The following is a 16,366-nucleotide window of genomic DNA, read 5'->3' on the forward strand; positions in this document are numbered from 1 at the left end:
TGGCTCCCCGAACGTTGTCGCCCATGGGGGAAGGTTGGGCAGGATTTCAGAGCGGGAGGGTCCTCTGGAGGCATCTTCCCAATCCCTTCATAGTTCACAGGGACGAGAGGCTCTGAGAGGGGAAGGGCCAGTATCAACGTCGCTCAAGGGCATCGTGGCAGAACCAGCTCTGGCATTGGCCAGTGTGGGTTACCCAGGACTCCCCTCCCCACTGGCCCTTCAGCATGAGCCAGTACGTGTCTGACTGTCTTCTTTTTTCCCTTCCTAGGCGCTCCTGGATCTTGGGGGTTCCCCCAACTACAAGGACCGCCGGGGGCTGACTCCTCTGTTCCATACGGCTATGGTGGGGGGCGACCCCCGCTGCTGTGAGCTGCTCCTGTACAACAGGGCCCAGCTGGGCATAGCTGATGAGAACGGCTGGCAGGAGATCCACCAGGTGCTCCTGACTCGGCCAGGAGGGGCTGGGGGCTGCATGGGTGGTTTGCTGGACCCTGAGGGGGCCAGAGATCAGGGACCCCGGTCCAAGGAGCTAGGGCTCCAGATGCTGGGGTCCTCACAGAGGGGAGGGGTGGGAGTAGCATGGTCCCCAAAGAGGAAAAGATGAGGGCGTCAACACCGGGACCCTAAAAGGGATGGCGTGGGACCTGGAAACCTCGATCCCTGAGATGAGTGGGGATGGCCTCTCGACCCTCCCGAGGAGCCAGCCCAGTGCCCTGGGCCTTGGAAGGACTTGCAAAGCTGGCGGCGTGAGTTCCTAAGCAGGAATGGGGTTGAAAGGAGAAGGGGAGGTGGATGTACAGCTTCCTGACCTCGAGGTGAAGGAGACAGACAGATGCCATGGCCAGGTGGGTCTGTTCCAGCCTCCTCCACTCCCAATCCTCTCCAGGCCTGCCAGAGGGGCCATTCTCAGCACCTGGAACACCTGCTCTTCTATGGGGCTGAGCCTGGAGCCCAGAACGCCTCGGGGAACACGGCCCTGCACATCTGCGCCCTCTACAATAAGGTCTGCCCTGCAGCACCCGCCCCGGGCCCTCCTCCTGACTCCAGCCTCCCAGCCTCCCCGTGCCCTCTGTTCTTTCACTATTTCATTCATTCATTCAGCAGATATTTCCTGAACACCTTCCCTGTGTCAGGCTCAGGCCTGGGTGCTAAGGACACAGTAGTGATTAAGGCAGGCAGCCCCTCCATCAGGGACACACCCTGCCGTTATGATCCCGAGTGTTCGGAGGGCGGTCACCGGGAATCCAGGTCCCTGTGGGCGCCCACGGCTGGGCTTGGCCTTGGGGCTGGGGTGAAGGTGGCTCTCTGGAGGGCGTGCCATCAGTGCTGAGACGATGAGTTGGCCAAGCAGAAGAGGGCAGAAAGGGTGTTCCAGGCAGAGGGCGTAGCCTGTGCCAGAAAGCCAGAGGGGAGAGAGTCGGGATTGCTCCTGGAAGTGCAAGAAACTCCAAGGGTCCTATTGCTTTAATTTTTAATTTCTATTTTATATCGGAGTAGAGCAGACATTCAATGTTGTGTTAGTTTCAGGTGTACAGCAAAGTGATTCCGTTATCCGTAGACATGCATCCCTTCTTTTCCAAGTTCTTCGCCCATACAGGTTATTACAGAATATCGAGTAGAGCTCCGGTGCCATGCCGTAGGTCCTTGTTGATGAGCTGTTTTACATATAGTAGCGTGTATGTGTTAATCCCTGAGGGTCCTATTTCTAATGGGTCTCCAGCTGCCAGGGGAGCATCACCCACTGCAGGGGACAGGGGAAAGGCCAAACCACAACCCCTGAAGGGGACAAGAGTGTGTCGCAAGTTGTAGCAATTCAGGGCTGGGTGGACAGTCCGCAGTTCAGGAGTTGTGAGTGGAGGTGAACAGTAGAGAACTGGCGGGGGGTGGGGGGGTCTCGCGTACCCACTCCAGCTGTGATGTAGTGGCCAGCTGGGTTGGCAAGAGCCGAGGCTCTTAGCCTGCTCACCCCGGTCACTTTGCCACCTGTGCACCAGGCGATCCTGGGCAGGTCAGCCTCCCGTCTGGTGTCTCAGTCTCCCCACCTGCTTCCCAAGGCTCCTGCCCTTAGACGGTTGCTGCAGGGACTTCGGAGGCCAGGGCCTGGCATGCGTGGCTGATCCATCAGCCTCTTCCCCCTCCTCCAGGAAGTCTTCCAGAACAGCCCCAGTCCCTTCTGCCTCATCAGAACTTGCAGTGCCAGGACGTGGCAGGTAGCCACGTGCTGCCTTGTGGCAGCAAGCCGTCTGCTCTGCGCCCCGCAGAGGGAGAGCTCAGAGTTTGTCAGATTGCCGTCACTTCCCCGCCCCCACCCCCCGCCAGTGACACGGGCCTCGTGTCCGGATTTTCCGACTCAATAGCCTGTGTGCAGGCCAGGATGCCCGAAACAAGTCCCGCCCCCTCTCTGAGGTTCCGTCCCGCTCTCAGAAATGGGAATAACGTCAGCTGATTGAAGGGGATGAAAGGTCATGTGTATTAAGTGCTCACCCCTAGAAGGCAGCTATAAAAATAATAATTATTATTATCATGATCATTGCCGTTATCAGTCAGGATCAGGTCAGGAGACAGAAACCATACCAGTAATCGGAACAGGGGAAATGTAGCAGGTATGTAGTTATACAGAGGGAACAGTTACTCTAAGCGGGTCAGATGAGCCAGCCACTTCCCCGCCTTGTGCTTCTCCTTTCTCACCTGTGAAATGGGTCCGTAACACCTACCTTGCAAAGGATCAAGGGTGTGAATGTTTTGCTTGCTCTCGGCTTGGTGCTTAGCAAATAGATGCTTGACAAACGCAAGTTCTTTTCCGACTTTCTCTCCCCTTGTCTTCCCTCCCAGACTTTAAGCTTCCCAAGGCCCAGAGCTGGGTCTGAAAGATTTCCTCACTCTCTGCCCCTCTGGCCTCCTGGCATGCCCGTCTAGCCTCTGGTGGTGAAGATCAGGCCCATGTCCAGGCTGTGAGCTCTTCAGGGGGTAGGGCCTAAGTCTGATCAATCGCTGTCCCAAGGCCCCAGCATATAGTAGGCTTAGATGTCTCTTTGTTGAATGAATGAGTGAGTGAATGAATGATTGAATGAATGAGGGATCCGATGCCTTGATTTCCCCCAAGACCACGCACAGCACCCAACTCAGAACATTCAACAGGTATTTGCTTCGAGATAGATTGAATGACTCCGTGAATGAATGAATGACTTGAACGAATTGAATTTTGAATGACTCAACGCCACGTCCTCCATCCTCATCCTTTCCAGGCACATTGCTTGAGCGCCTACTGTGTGCCCGCTTGTGAGATGCATCAGACACCGCACGGCGCCCGTCCTCGGGAGGGTGGGGGGAGTTCACAGTCTGGTGAAGAGGCAGATGTGTAAACAAGTAGTTGCAATACAGTGAGATAAGTGCTAGCGCACCAGGAAACGTGAGGTTCTAGGAGTGTAGCGAACTGCTGGTTAAGCTGAAAGAGATGCTCTGGGCCTGTGCTAGGCAAGGCGGCAGTGGGGGCTGGCAGATATGCAAACACACACATGGCACTAATGTACAGTCTAGCTGGGGAGACAGCATGTGCACACATGGACACGCACACTCGCACTCACAAACACATCCAGAAAACGAACCAGGCTAACTTTGCTGTCCAATCGGAGGGCCGCTGGACTTGGGCAATCGGAGTTGTGCTTTCACAGGAGATCGATGAGCACTAAGATGAGAAGGCTTGGTTTGAGTCCTAGCTGCCCCACTGACTGGCTGTGTGACCTTGGCCATGGATTTGCCCTCTCTGAGCCTGTCCTGTAGGATGGACCCGTACAAGCATGCTTGATGGGTTTGTCACGTGAAGAGGGTGAGACCAAGCAGGTGTTTTGTGAATTCTGGTTAAATCAGCATCTTGGGGATCTGGAGTGGAGCTGAGCTGGGGGCCAGGTTGCATCTGGCCAGGCCAAGATGAAGGGAGAGGACATCCCCTCATCCAGCAAGTGTTTATCGAACGGCTCTTACGGGCCAAGCACTGTGCCAGGTGGTGGCGGACATTGTAGTGGGGGAGAGATGCTAGAGACGAATAACATAGAAATATAGTTTCAGGGCGGCAGTGTTATGAGAAGATGAGTTAATTCTGGCTTAGAAGAATGCCCGGCACATAGCAGGTATCATGTAAATTAAAATAAAGCCGGGAACCGGACAAGGGGTTATTTTCAACAGGATAGTCAGAGGGACCTTTTCTGAAGAAGCGGCATCTGAGCAAAAACATGAATCAAGTGGGAAAGGGAGAAAGTGAGCTGTACAGAGATCTAGGGGCAGAGAATTCCAAGCAGACGAAGCAGCAGGTGCAAAGGCCCTGGGGCAGGAGCGTGCTTGTCAGAGGAAGGAGGCCAGTGTGGCTGGAGCCTGGGGAGCAGGGAAAAGTGGTAGAAGATGAAGTTGGTGAGGCTGGGGGGCGTGGAGGGGCAGGGCAGGCAGATCAGCAGGGGCCCCCTAGGCCAGGGCAAAGACATTGGGTCTGACCCACAGCGTGAGAGAGAGTGACATGTTGTGATTGACATCCCTTCCCCCACTGCCCGACCCTGGCCCCACTGCCCCCTTCCTTCTGCGTCTAGCAGAGTGTGTGATTAGAGCAAAGGCTTGGGACTCAGAAAAGGCTGGGTTCAAATCCGAGTGCTGGTCGTCACCTGCCACATGACCTTGAGCTCCTTTTGAAGCCTTAGTTTCCTCATCTGTAAAATGGGGACAATAATTTCCATCTCTTGGAATTGCTGGGCCCTTCGGTGGCTACCTCCTTGAAAGTGCTGAGCACCAGACAGGCAACATAGTCAGCCCTCCAGGAGGTTTGAATTGGTGGCTCTCAGACTGGATGCTTCTGCCTCCCAGGGGACATCTGGCAATGTCCGCAGACATCCTTGGTTGTCACGACTGGGGAGGGGAGTGCTACTGGCATCTAGTGGTAGAGCCCAGGGATGCTGCTCAAAGCCCTACGATGCGCAGGATGACACACACCACCACCACCCCCGCTACAGAGACTTGTCTGGGCCCTAAATACCACTAGTGCTGAAGATGAGAACCCCTGATTGGGAGGCTGGGGTTAGCAGATGCAAACTGCTATATATAAAATGGATAAACGACAAGGTCTTACTGTATAGCACAGAGAACTATAGTCAATCTCCTATGATAAACTATAATGGAAAAGAATAATTTTAAAAAAGGATATGTGTGTGTGTGTGCAACTGAACTGAATCACTTTTCTGTACAGCAGTAATTAACACAACATAGTAAATCAACTATACTTCAATAAAATAATAATAATAATAAAACCCCTGGACAGCGTTTAGGTTAGCGCTGTCCAATAGGCTATAACCTGAGTCACACGTGTAATTTTAAATGTCTCAGGAGCCACTTTTAAAAAAAGGAGTGAGAGGCCCGCGTACCGCAAAAAAAAAAAAAAAAAAAAAGGAAAAAAACAGGTGACGTTAATTTTAGTGCATATTTTATTTAACCCAGTGTATCCAAACTATTATCCTTTCAATGTGTAATCAGCATAAAATTTTTTAGAGGGACGTCCCTGGCGGTCCAGTGGCTGAGACTTCACCTTCCAATGCAGGGGGTGTGGGTTCGATCCCTGGTCTGGGAGCTAAGATCCCACATGCCTTGTGACCAAGGAACCAAAACATAAAACAGAAGCAATATTGTAACAAATTCAATAAGGACTTTTGAAAAAATGGAAAAACCATGTTAGAGATGTTTAAATTACGTTTTTCATGCCAAGTCCGTGAGGTCCGGTGTGTATTTCGTATGCACGGGCACCTCTCAGTTTGGACCGGCCGCATTTAAAGGGCAAGCGGCTGCTGTCCGGGGCGGGACGGGTTTCCATCAGATGGTTCTGGAAGTTCTTAGCACAATGTCTGTGTCCACTCATGGTGACCTTAACTGTGTTTTTTTTTCCCTTTCACCCTGTGCGCCTGACCATCAGGAGACGTGTGCTAGGGTACTTCTCTACCGAGGAGCCGACAAGGACGTGAAGAATAACAGCGGCCAGACCCCCTTCCAGGTCTGGGGCTGTCGGGGCTGGTTGGGAGGGGGCATGAAGAACACAGCCGGGGTAGGGAAGGTGGGAGACTTTGGGGTGCTGGGAGGGAGGCACTTGGTCAGCGAGAGGAGGAAGGACGAAGTTACTGGGGTGAAGGTTTGGGGGGACAGCTGGCCAGAGATCTCACAGTGTTTCCTGTTTCCTCTCTCTCTCTGTCTCTTTCTCTCTCCTCCCTGGGCTCCCTGTACCCCCTCCCGCCAGGTGGCAGTGATTGCTGGGAACTTTGAACTTGGGGAGCTGATCCGAAACCATCGAGAACAGGACGTGGGTGAGTGAGCTAAGGGGAGAAGCTGTGGGCCTGGGGGTGCGTGGTGGGATTGGGGAGTCAGTGAACCTGATGTGGGGGCCGGGATGGGATCAAATACACCTGAGCAGCGGCAGGGGTGGGGTTCCAGGCAGCCCACTCTTTCTTATCTCTGTCTTTCTCCCCTCACGCTCCCCCCCCACCGTCTCTCACCCGCATGCCCTCCCCACCTGCCTCTGCCTCCCTCTGCCCTCCTGCCGCCATGCCCCCTCAGTGCCCTTCCAGGAGTCCCCCAAGTACGCAGCCCGGCGACGGGGACCCCCCGGCGTGGGGCTGACGGTGCCCCCCGCGCTGCTGCGGGCCAACAGCGATACCAGCATGGCCCTGCCTGACTGGATGGTGTTCGCCGCCCCGGGGACCTCGTCCGCCGGGGCCCCCGGCCCTACCTCAGGGCCCCAGGGCCAGCCGCAGCCCTCGGCCCCCAGCACCAAGCTCAGCAGTGGGACCCTCCGCAGTGCCAGCAGCCCCCGGGGCGCCCGGGCCCGCTCCCCATCCCGAGGGAGGCACCCCGAGGAGGCCAAGAGGCAGCCCCGTGGACGGCCCAGGTAGGGGAGGGCTCAGCCCTGCTCCCACAGACCCCATCCCAGCCAGATCCCCTCGTCAGAGCCACAGCTCCGCGCCCCACCCCGGGCCATCCCAGCTGCCTCCCTCCTGTCCCACACATGGCTGGTCCCCCACCCACCCACCTCACTGGTCCCAGCCCCAGACTACCAGACCCCTCTCCTAACCCTTGAGGCAGTGAGGGCACCGTGAGCCCCAGTCTTGCACCCAAGTCCAAGCGCACCAGCGTTTAGCTGAGCACCTGCTCCATGGGCCTGGGCGGGAGGTGCCCAAAAGACATGTTGGACAGACAGAAAGACGGGGCAAGGTGAGAGGAAGCCAAACAGAGAGGGGCTGGGCGAGGGGGTCAGGGAGGGGTTTCCAAGCTTGGAGATGAGACCAGAGGTGGGGAGGGTGGACAGGGGGCGTCCTGGGGTAAAGAGGCCAGGCTGGCTAGAGGAGGACGGGAAGGGGGTGCTGTGGCTGGCCAGCCTGTCCTGAGGACGTGGGCGGGAGGGAGATCATGGCGGGTCAGGGATGGCAGGCAGAGGAGTTGGACTCAACCCAGGAGGAAGCCGGGAGTCGCTGAAGGCTCGTGAGCCAGGGATGACACAGTCAGAGCTCAGCTTCAGGAAGCTGCACCAGGCAGGGCATGCAGGACCGTGGGAGGGGACAGAGCCGGAAGCCAGGAGGCAGGAAGGAGGGCTGGAGCCGGGCTGGACCCCCCAGGTGCCCTCCTTCCCTGGGGCCTCCAGAGCTGGAAGAGGCACTCAGACCCCCGCCCGCTCGGATGCTCCACCTGCCCCGACCCAAGGACCCCTGTTCTCCCAGAGGTGCCCCCTCCCTCCACTCTCCCCTGCCTCTCACACCCTCTGTGTATGCAGCTCCAGCGGGACACCCCGGGAAGGGCCAGCTGGAGGCACCGGGGGCTCCGGGGGCCCCGGGGGCTCCCTGGGCAGCCGCGGGAGACGCCGGAAGCTCTACTCAGCGGTCCCCGGACGTTCCTTCATGGCTGTGAAGTCCTACCAGGCCCAAGCCGAGGGGGAGATCTCCCTAAGCAAGGGCGAGAAGATCAAAGGTAAAGGGGCAGCGCCCGGCGGGGCTGTGGACACGGGGCAGGCAGGCGAACTAAGCCTTCAGGAAGGGTCACTGACAAACAGGTCTCCAGCACCTAGAATGTCCAGTGAACGCCGGAGACCTCAGAGACACCTAGATGCCCCTTCCGCCTCGGAGGAGCATAGAGCGTAGCTGGGATGAGGCCATCAGGAGGCGGTGTCCAGGCAGGAAAGGGGTGATGAGCATTTGTGGGAAGCTGACGCCGGCGGGCAGGGCCGGAGTGCTTCCCCTGCGAGGTCCCATCTCGCTCACGATCGCCCTTCCAGGCAGCTGTCAGGAGCCCATCGTACAGTTGAAGGAGCAGAGCCTCGCGTGGGTGACATGACTTGCCTGAGGTCCCCAAGCTGAGCCCAGGGTCTTTCCCGCTATCGTGTTTGGAGAGAGAGGTCACGCCGCCTCGACTCTGCCTCCTGCCTCTGCCAGGAGTTCTCACCTGAGACACGGGGTGGTGCCTAGCTCCCCGTGCTCTGATGAGACGGCCAGTGTGCGCAGCCCGGTCCGTGCTGAGGGCTCCCTAAATAGCGGCTGCTGTCATGGGCGTTTGCCTCTCTTCGGTTTTCCTGTCTTCATCTGTAAAACCATGCCGGTATCCCCCACGTGCAGACTTCGCCCCTCGCAGGGCCGTGGACGCATGTTCTTGGACAGAGTGGTGCTTTGGAGACAGGAAGTGCCCTGCAGTAGTTAATTCGAGATGGGGAAGCAATTCTTTGCCCGATTCTAGGCTTGCAGAGGAGACAAGTAGCGTAGTGGTTGAGAGCCAGGCTGATCGGGTTCAAATCCCAGCTCCACCACTTCTTAGCGGGGCGACCTCAGGTGAGTGACTTCTCTGGGCCTCAGTTTCCTTGTCTGTACAATGGGAGGATTAGAGTCAGTTCTTGTAAAGCCCTTAGAACAATGATTCTCACATAACGAGCGCCAGCTGTCATTACCATAAGCGACCCCCACTACGGGCACTTAGAAGAGAGAGACCCTGGGCACCGAGGAAGCTGGGGGAGGGGGGTGTCCTCCCAAAGGAGACAGAGTTTTAAGTGGGCCCTGAAGCATGTGCGGGGATCAGAGTATCAGGCAGGTTGTGTAACTGCATCTCTTTCGTAGTCTGTCTCCCTATCGCCTGAGTTCCCGAAGACAAGGTCACATGTCACCAGGGGTGGGGTCACCAGGGCCCAGTTTTGTGACCCAGCACACAGGAAGCCTCAGTGCACACCTGCTGAGTGAAGGGATGAATGGATGAATGACCAAATGCCCGAGTTAACTGTGGGGGGGCTGGGGCAGTGCCTCTGGAGGCACCGAGCCTGGGGAGCGAGTGTATGGGTGTGTGTATTTGTGTGTGGGTGGGTGGGTCTGGGGGTGGGGTCGGGTCTGTGCTTTGAAGGATGCAAAAGAAGAAAGGGAAGCTGAGGCCAAGTGTGAGGGACCTTTGCACAGGCAGAGGGCCATGGGCTGTATCTTCCATGTGTCTTTCTGAATGTCAAGCCCAGCAATTCTACACACTTCCCTGTTTTTATATCCTTTCCATTCATTAAAATATGCTTAATTGCCTCAAAGCACAGCCACATCCACAATGTCACTGAGCTTTGCCGCAGCCCGACAAGGTAGCAGGTTCCCTCTGCTCTCAGGACCAAAGCCTAGCGCCTTAGCCTGGCCTGCGAACCCCTCCTCTGCCCGCCCACCAACCTCACCTCTTCCTACTCTTTCTTTCACCCACAGGGTTCCAGGGACCACATCCTCCTCTCCATTCCTCAGATGCCCCAAGTCCTTTTTTTTTTTTTCAGTTTATTTATTTTATTTATTATTTATTTTTGGCTGTGTTGGGTCTTTGTTGCTACACACAGGCTTCCTCTAGTTGCAGCGAGCAGGGGACACTCTTCGCTGAGGTGCGCGGGCTTCTCACTGCGGTGGCCTCTCTTGTTGCGGAGCACGAGCTCTAGGTGCGCGGGCTTCAGTAGTTGTGGCGTGCAGGCTCAGTAGTTGTGGCTCGCGGGTTCTAGAGTGCAGGCTCAGTAGTTGTGGTGCACGGGCTCAGCTGTTCCGAGGCATGTGGGATCTTCCCAGACCAGGGCTCGAAACCGTGTCCTCTGCATTGGCAGGCGGACTCTCAACCACTGCGCCACCAGGGAAGTCCCCCAAGTCCTTTTCCACAACGAACCCTTTGCACATGCTGTTACTTCTGCCTGGAAAACCTTTCCTTCCTCTCATTGCCTCCTCCACTCCTAGCATCCTTCAGGTCTCAGCCTATATGTCACATCCTCTGAGACACCTTCGTGGTCCCCCTTTGCCGTCGGATTTATATACTCCCATCTGGCCTTTCTCCAAATACCCTTTCCTTTGTCCCTCAAGCGTCGACCTCAATTTCCAATCATGGGGTCACTTGGAGAGTTATACCTCTAATGACTGCCAGTCTGGAAGCTCCGTGAGGGCAGGAACCACATTTAGTGTGTCCAACAGCCCCACCCAGTTCCTAGCTGACTGGCACTAAATACGTATTTGTTCAGTGAACAAATGATTGATTCCAAGACCACCCAGCCAGACGTGGCAGAGCTAGCCCAGAACCCAGACGCCTTGACACACATCTCCTGGTCCCTTCCATGACCTTGAGCATCTCCTCCATGTGGTTTCCCCAGACCCTCTCAGAGGAGGTGTTTTGTGCAGGGAAAAGCGTCAGATGGCCCCAACCCCAATCCTAGCGTGGCTTGAGCCATCCCTGGGCAAGAGGTCGTTATGCTCTAGCTTCAAGTTCATCTTTGAAGTGGGAAATCAGTTGTTACCTAGCAGGTAGGTGTAAGGATGAAGTGAGCAAAGGATGTGAAGGGCCGAGTGGGAACAGAGCTGTGAAAGATGCTGGAGAGACGGATGACTTCGGGCTTGTTGCTGTCGCCCTCATCATCATAGAAACAGCAGCAGCGAAGTGCTGGAACAGAGAGGTAGCAAAACATGAATGACTAAAAATATCCGCTCTGGAAACAGCGCCGTGTTCAAATCCAGGCTCTGTCGACTGCACGCTGCAGAACCTTGAGCAGTTGACCTCAGCTCTCTGAGCCTCAGTTTCTCCACCAGTAAAATGGGGTGAATGAAAGTGTTCCCCCCCACACTTAGGCTCCTGGCCCCGAGTGAGAGCTGGATAAACATTAGCTGCCCCTGCTGCCCATCTTTGCTGTCGGTCAACGTGTGCTTGATGGTTAAGGGGTGAGGGTGGCAGGAAGTGGCCTCCAGTAACGAGCGGTGGACAGAAGGAAAGAGGTGACTCTACTGTCCCTTCTAGAGCCAGGGGAAGCAAAGAGAAATGGAAGGAGGGGTCTGGGAACAGATGACAGAAGATTAAGTGGCAAGGAGGCTGCAGGAGGCGGCAGGGGCAGTGATGGGGGTGTAGAACTTGACCTAGGAGCCGAGGAGGGTTTAGGGAAATTTTGGAATAACTGAGTTGTGACTGGTCACCAGGGGAGATGAGAACCAGTTGTGGACGTGTCCCTAGCCTCCAAGGATGACGTCATGGGACACAGCCCTTTCCCCAGTGCCATTTTGATGTCCCCACTGGGTCCAGGAAGCTAGTATGCAGAAGCGACATGATTTGCATCTCCCCCTTCCTTGGACATTTATTAAGGATGCCCTTGGGCCAGGTTCTGTGCTAGGTGCTGAGAGTTCTGGAAATGCTGTGCATCAAGTGTTGGGAGCGGGTGGGGGTGTGGGCAGCACAGAAATGAGAAATGTTTCTATGTCCCTGCTCCCCATCTAGTGCTTAGCATCGGGGAAGGAGGCTTCTGGGAAGGCCAGGTCAAAGGTCGCATCGGCTGGTTCCCCTCTGACTGCCTGGAAGAGGTGGCCAACCGCTCCCAGGAGGCAAAGCAAGGTAACGAGGAACCCCCAATTGTCCCCGATTTACTCTAGGTTCTCATGTCCCTTCCCTTCCCCCTCCTGATGGGGGTGGGGTGCTGGGAGGTAGATGGGAAGGCTTGGGCCAGGACCCCAGGGGGTGGGCCCATGGTTTCCAGAGTGCAGGTCCAAGGTCATCCTTTGTCCCCCTGCAGAAAGCCGAAGTGACAAGGCAAAGAGACTATTCCGGCATTATACCGTGGGCTCCTACGACAGCTTTGATGCCCCAAGGTAAATGTCCTTACACCCTCGGGCGCCCCCCCAACCCCCACTCCCTTACACTCCACCTTTTAAATAGTTCCACCGCCTCGAAGCCCCCTTTCTCATCTGTTCCCTCTGAAGTTTGATCCAGGGGTGGGGGAAGGCAGACTTAGCTTCAGACTACATAGCCCAATCCCAAACCGTCCCTGGCAGCCACCGAGACTGCCCAGCTCTGGTGTAGCCAGAGACCAATGAAATGGATCGGGGCGAGGTGGGGACGCCTGGGGGGCTAGGGAGCTCGTGTGTATGGCTGGCTGGAGGCTCTGGTCTCCTTTATGTGCCACATCTCTGTGCAGTCCTGTGCAGCAGAAGTGTCTGCATCCTGTGCTGGCGTAGGGAGGGGGGCGGGCAGAGCTGGGCCAGGCGGGGTGGGGGCGGGGAGAAGGCACACTGACACCTTTCCCCTCCCTGGCTGCTGGCTGACTTGCTTCTGAAGCTTAATGGATGGGATTGGCCCAGGGAGGTGAGAGGGGAGGGGAAGGGGGGGTGGGGTTAGGAACGGGAAGGAAGGGGTGCCTGGGGGTTGTGTGGATGTGTGTGTGCACCACCGGAGCTGAAGTTTCCCTGTGAGTGAACGTCTTACACAGACGAGCATCCTTGTACGGATTTCCCAAGTGTGTTCTTGCCCGTGTGTCTCTGTAGGTGTGCATGACACGTGTCTGTGTGCATGTGTGGCTGGAGGCCCCTAGATGTCTAGCCTTGCACATATGCCCGTGACAGCGAGAGGGTCTGTCCTGCTCTGTATAGATGGGCGCGTTTGTGGCTGTCATTTACGGGGGCACGATTGTGGCTAATCGTGCGGCTGGCTCTGCACATCTCCCTGAATCTGTGTGTCTGAGAATGAGGGCCAGTGTTTCCAGCAATGTCCTGCTTACCACATGTGGACAGGGGGCTCTCTGCACATGCCTGTCCCTCTTCATGCATGTCACTGTGTGTGCGCATTAACAGATAAAGTCGTGTGCATGCATTTGCACCTGTCTGATCTGGAATTCAGGACCTGGGGTGTTGGGGGAGGGGAGGGCAGAAGAGGGGAGGACTCCAGGGCTTGAGCTTCCAGAAGGGCAAGGCTGTGGGGGAGGGATGGTCGTAACTGGGCATCTGAAAGATGAATCCTCCCCTCCCCCACCCCTCCCCCTAATCCAGGGAAGGGTCTCCTTGTTCATAGCATCCTTCCATTAAATGTGTCCAAACCTATGTGTCTGTGTTCTGGCCAGTGGGGATGGATGTTGGGGGGGAGGGAGAAATGACAATATGAGAAGAGAGGGCGGGACTGGGGTCCCACCCTGCGCCCCAAGTGTCCGAGGCGCTTGACCATTGTGCGTGTTCGCCTGGCACGTCTCCGGCTCTGGGCACTGGGTGAGTATCGAGGTCCCCACCCCACCCGGAGTCTCCCATCAGCCTCTGCTTCTTGTCTCTGTCAGTGTCTCTCTGGGTCTCCTCTTGGCTTCGGTTTGGGGGTCGCTTGCTCTACAGCTGGATGGGGGTGGTCCCTCTTGCCCTCAGCTACTTCCTTCTCCTCTCTCTAGCTCTGTCTCGTCAAGTGCATTTTCTTCTCTCTCCTCCACTCTCGTGCCCGCTGGCATGTGCTGCTGTGTTTGCGGCGTGTCTGAGCTTCTCCTTCTCCTGCCTCCCCCCCTGCTCTCCGGCCCCCTGTCTGGGGTGCCCTGGCCTGTGTTGTGACCCCGCGTCCCAGCTGGAGCTGTACAGTCCTCCTAGCCTGTGCTGCCCTCTCTCCTCTCCCTGGGGGTCTGCGGCTCTCGTGTGAGCCGTGGACTGTGGATGTCCCTCCGCCTGGACTTCTTTGGGGGGAGGGGTGTCTCTCACTGCTCTGGCGCCCAGTCTGAACGTCCTGGCCTTCCCTTTCCGGCCCTTCCAGACTGTGTTGGGGTGCACTGTGTGTCTGTCTGCGGTGGGGGGCTGTGTGTCCCCTCCTGGAGTCCCCCTCACCGTGTTGTCCCTGCTTGGGAAGTGGGGCTTGGTCCGCGCGTCCCTGCACGCGGTTGCGAGGCATCTTGTGTGATGTTGTGCGTCCCTCTCCCCCCTCTCCCTCGTTCTGCACCTGCGCGGGAGGGCTCTGGAGGGGGGAGGGTTAAGGGGGAGGGCCAGACCGGAAGTGCCTCCCCCTTCTCCTCCCCCCCGCGCCTCGCCCCTCCCCCTTCTCCCGCCAAGGGGGCCCCCACGTTCCCCTCCCCCCTGCCCGGCCCCCTCCACCGCCCGGCGCAGGACGGCAAGGGGTTAAGCCTCGCGCCCGCCGCCCGCCTCCGGAGCTGTCCGCGGTGCTGAAGCCGGCGCCGTCCGCGGTCCTCTCGCTCCCGCCGCGGCCCGACCCCGCGCCCCGCGCCCCCGCGCCCCCCGGCATGTGAGCCCCCGGCCCTGCCCTCCCTCCCGCGGGAGGGTGCGCGCCCCCTCCCCCTCCCCCCTCTCGGCGCGGGTCAGCATGAGGCGGGGCCTGGGGGCCCGGACACGGGGGTTCGGCCGAGCGGGGACGGGGACGCGGCGGCGGCGGCGGCGGCGGGGGCGGCCGGCACCGGGACCGGGCCCGGGGCCGGGGCCGCGGCGGCGATGGCTTTGTCTGCGGGCGGCGGCGCCGGGGGTCTCGGGGGCCGCCCCGGTGGGGGCTCCCTGCCGCAGCCGCCCCCCGCGCTCTCCTCCAGCTGGCCGGCCCTGGGGCCCCGGCGGCGCAGCGTCTGGTATATCTACAGGTAACGGAGCGCGCCGCCCCTTTTCTCCGCGGCCCGACCAGGAGGCCCCAACCCGCTGTGACGACCCTCCCCCAGCCGCTAATCCCCCATCCCTGGGACTCCTCCCCCGCCCCCAAGCCGCCCCCTCCGCCCTTCTCCCCTAACCTTCTCTCAGCACTAAAGCCTTTCCGGCCCCCTTGTCTCTACCCTTCTTTTTCTCATCCCCCTCCCTGGGCCTCTCTCGCCGAGCACCCCGCAACACACACACACACACACACACACACACACACACACACACACACACACACACACACACACACACACACACTCTCCAGGCCCCTCGCAGGCCCTTCCAGGCCCCCTTCAGCTCTTCCTCCAAGACCTTCCTCCAAGGGAGGCCCTCCAAACGGACTCCACTCCGGGTTTCGGGCCCCACTTGTCCTTCCTGCCACCCTTAGCGCCCCCATTCTGGAGCCCTCCGCTCAGGCACCTACACCCCAGGCCCGCGTTTCTCTGATTCCTGTATCCCCACACCCCTTCAAGGAGTTGGCAAGTCCCCCCATTCATACCCCTCTCTCCCATTCACAGTCATTCCCCCCCCATCACACACGCATCCCGCCCCCGGCCTCCCCTCCCCTCCCCTCCTCTTTTTCCGCTGCGTGTCACTGTGAGACTGTGCGTGTGTCCCTGTGGCTGTGTTGGTGTGCGTGCGTGTGTGCCTGCCTGCAGCCCTGTGTGTGTGTGTGTGTGTGTGTGTGTGTGTGAGAGAGAGAGAGAGAGAGAGAGAGAGAGAGGAATGGAGAGATGGTGGGCTCCCAGCCCACCCCCCAACTGTGTCTATCTGGGTGTCCGTGTTTGACGGCGTCTGTCACTGTGTGTGACTTGGAGCGATAGCAAGGCTGTCTAGGGACTCGTGTGTGTTTGTGTGTGTTTGGGGGGGGGTCTGTCCCAGGGACTGCGGCTATGTTTCCCAACACCCACCCTCCTTTGCCAGGCCTGTCCTCTCCCCGACAGCTCCCCCCCTTCACCAGTGACTCCGTGTGTCTCCATCCCCATGCGCCCCTCTCCCTGCCCCCTGAGGGTCTATGCCTGTGTGGGGCACGTGTGCTGAGACACGGCTGAGCTTCTGCACCGGGAGCTGCATCTGCCTGTGTGTGCCGCTTCTCAGCATGGGAGGGGGCTGGCTTCCCCGCGTGGGGGCCCGTGTGCAGGCCCTGGAGAGGCCGGTGGAGATGGTACGCGGGGAGGGGCTGAGTACCAGAGGGGGGCGCTATGTACAGCAGCAGGCTCTGGGCTGTGGGATGCTGGGTGTGTGAGAGGGACCTTCAGGGTGGGGGTGGAGGGAGTCGATGCTGCTGCAGTCTCTGTGTGTGGGATCTGGTGAACAAGAGCTGGCCGCTGAGCTCCAGAGGCCGCTCAGGGTCGCCGAGGGATGGCTTGGGGGAGAGCATTGTGCGCGCTCCTGCAGGGCAGGTAGTCAGCAGTACGGCGCATGAATGGGGTGCTGCGTGGGTAGCGAACACTAGGGCAGGGGTG

The 16,366-nt window shown here is 58.3% G+C and overlaps 1 protein-coding gene across 2 annotated transcripts in view; it reads left to right on the top strand.

Annotated features, from left to right (window-relative positions):
* The window catches only part of SHANK1 (SH3 and multiple ankyrin repeat domains 1), a gene marked incomplete at both ends in the record, with an annotated part of 42,894 nt that overhangs the window by 4,285 nt on the left and 22,243 nt on the right, over positions 1–16,366 (top strand). For both annotated transcript variants that reach the window (XM_082676797.1, XM_082676798.1), the window contains 9 exons: positions 269–436; positions 887–1,003; positions 5,945–6,022; positions 6,263–6,329; positions 6,580–6,910; positions 7,790–7,983; positions 11,752–11,865; positions 12,044–12,119; positions 12,586–12,612. In XM_082676797.1, coding sequence (XP_082532923.1) covers positions 269–436; positions 887–1,003; positions 5,945–6,022; positions 6,263–6,329; positions 6,580–6,910; positions 7,790–7,983; positions 11,752–11,865; positions 12,044–12,119; positions 12,586–12,612 — 1,172 coding nt within the window. The remainder of the gene's footprint in view (positions 1–268; positions 437–886; positions 1,004–5,944; positions 6,023–6,262; positions 6,330–6,579; positions 6,911–7,789; positions 7,984–11,751; positions 11,866–12,043; positions 12,120–12,585; positions 12,613–16,366) is intronic.

Source organism: Grampus griseus, assembly GCF_964374135.1.
Source record: "Grampus griseus genome assembly, chromosome: 19".
NCBI lineage: Eukaryota > Metazoa > Chordata > Mammalia > Artiodactyla > Delphinidae > Grampus > Grampus griseus.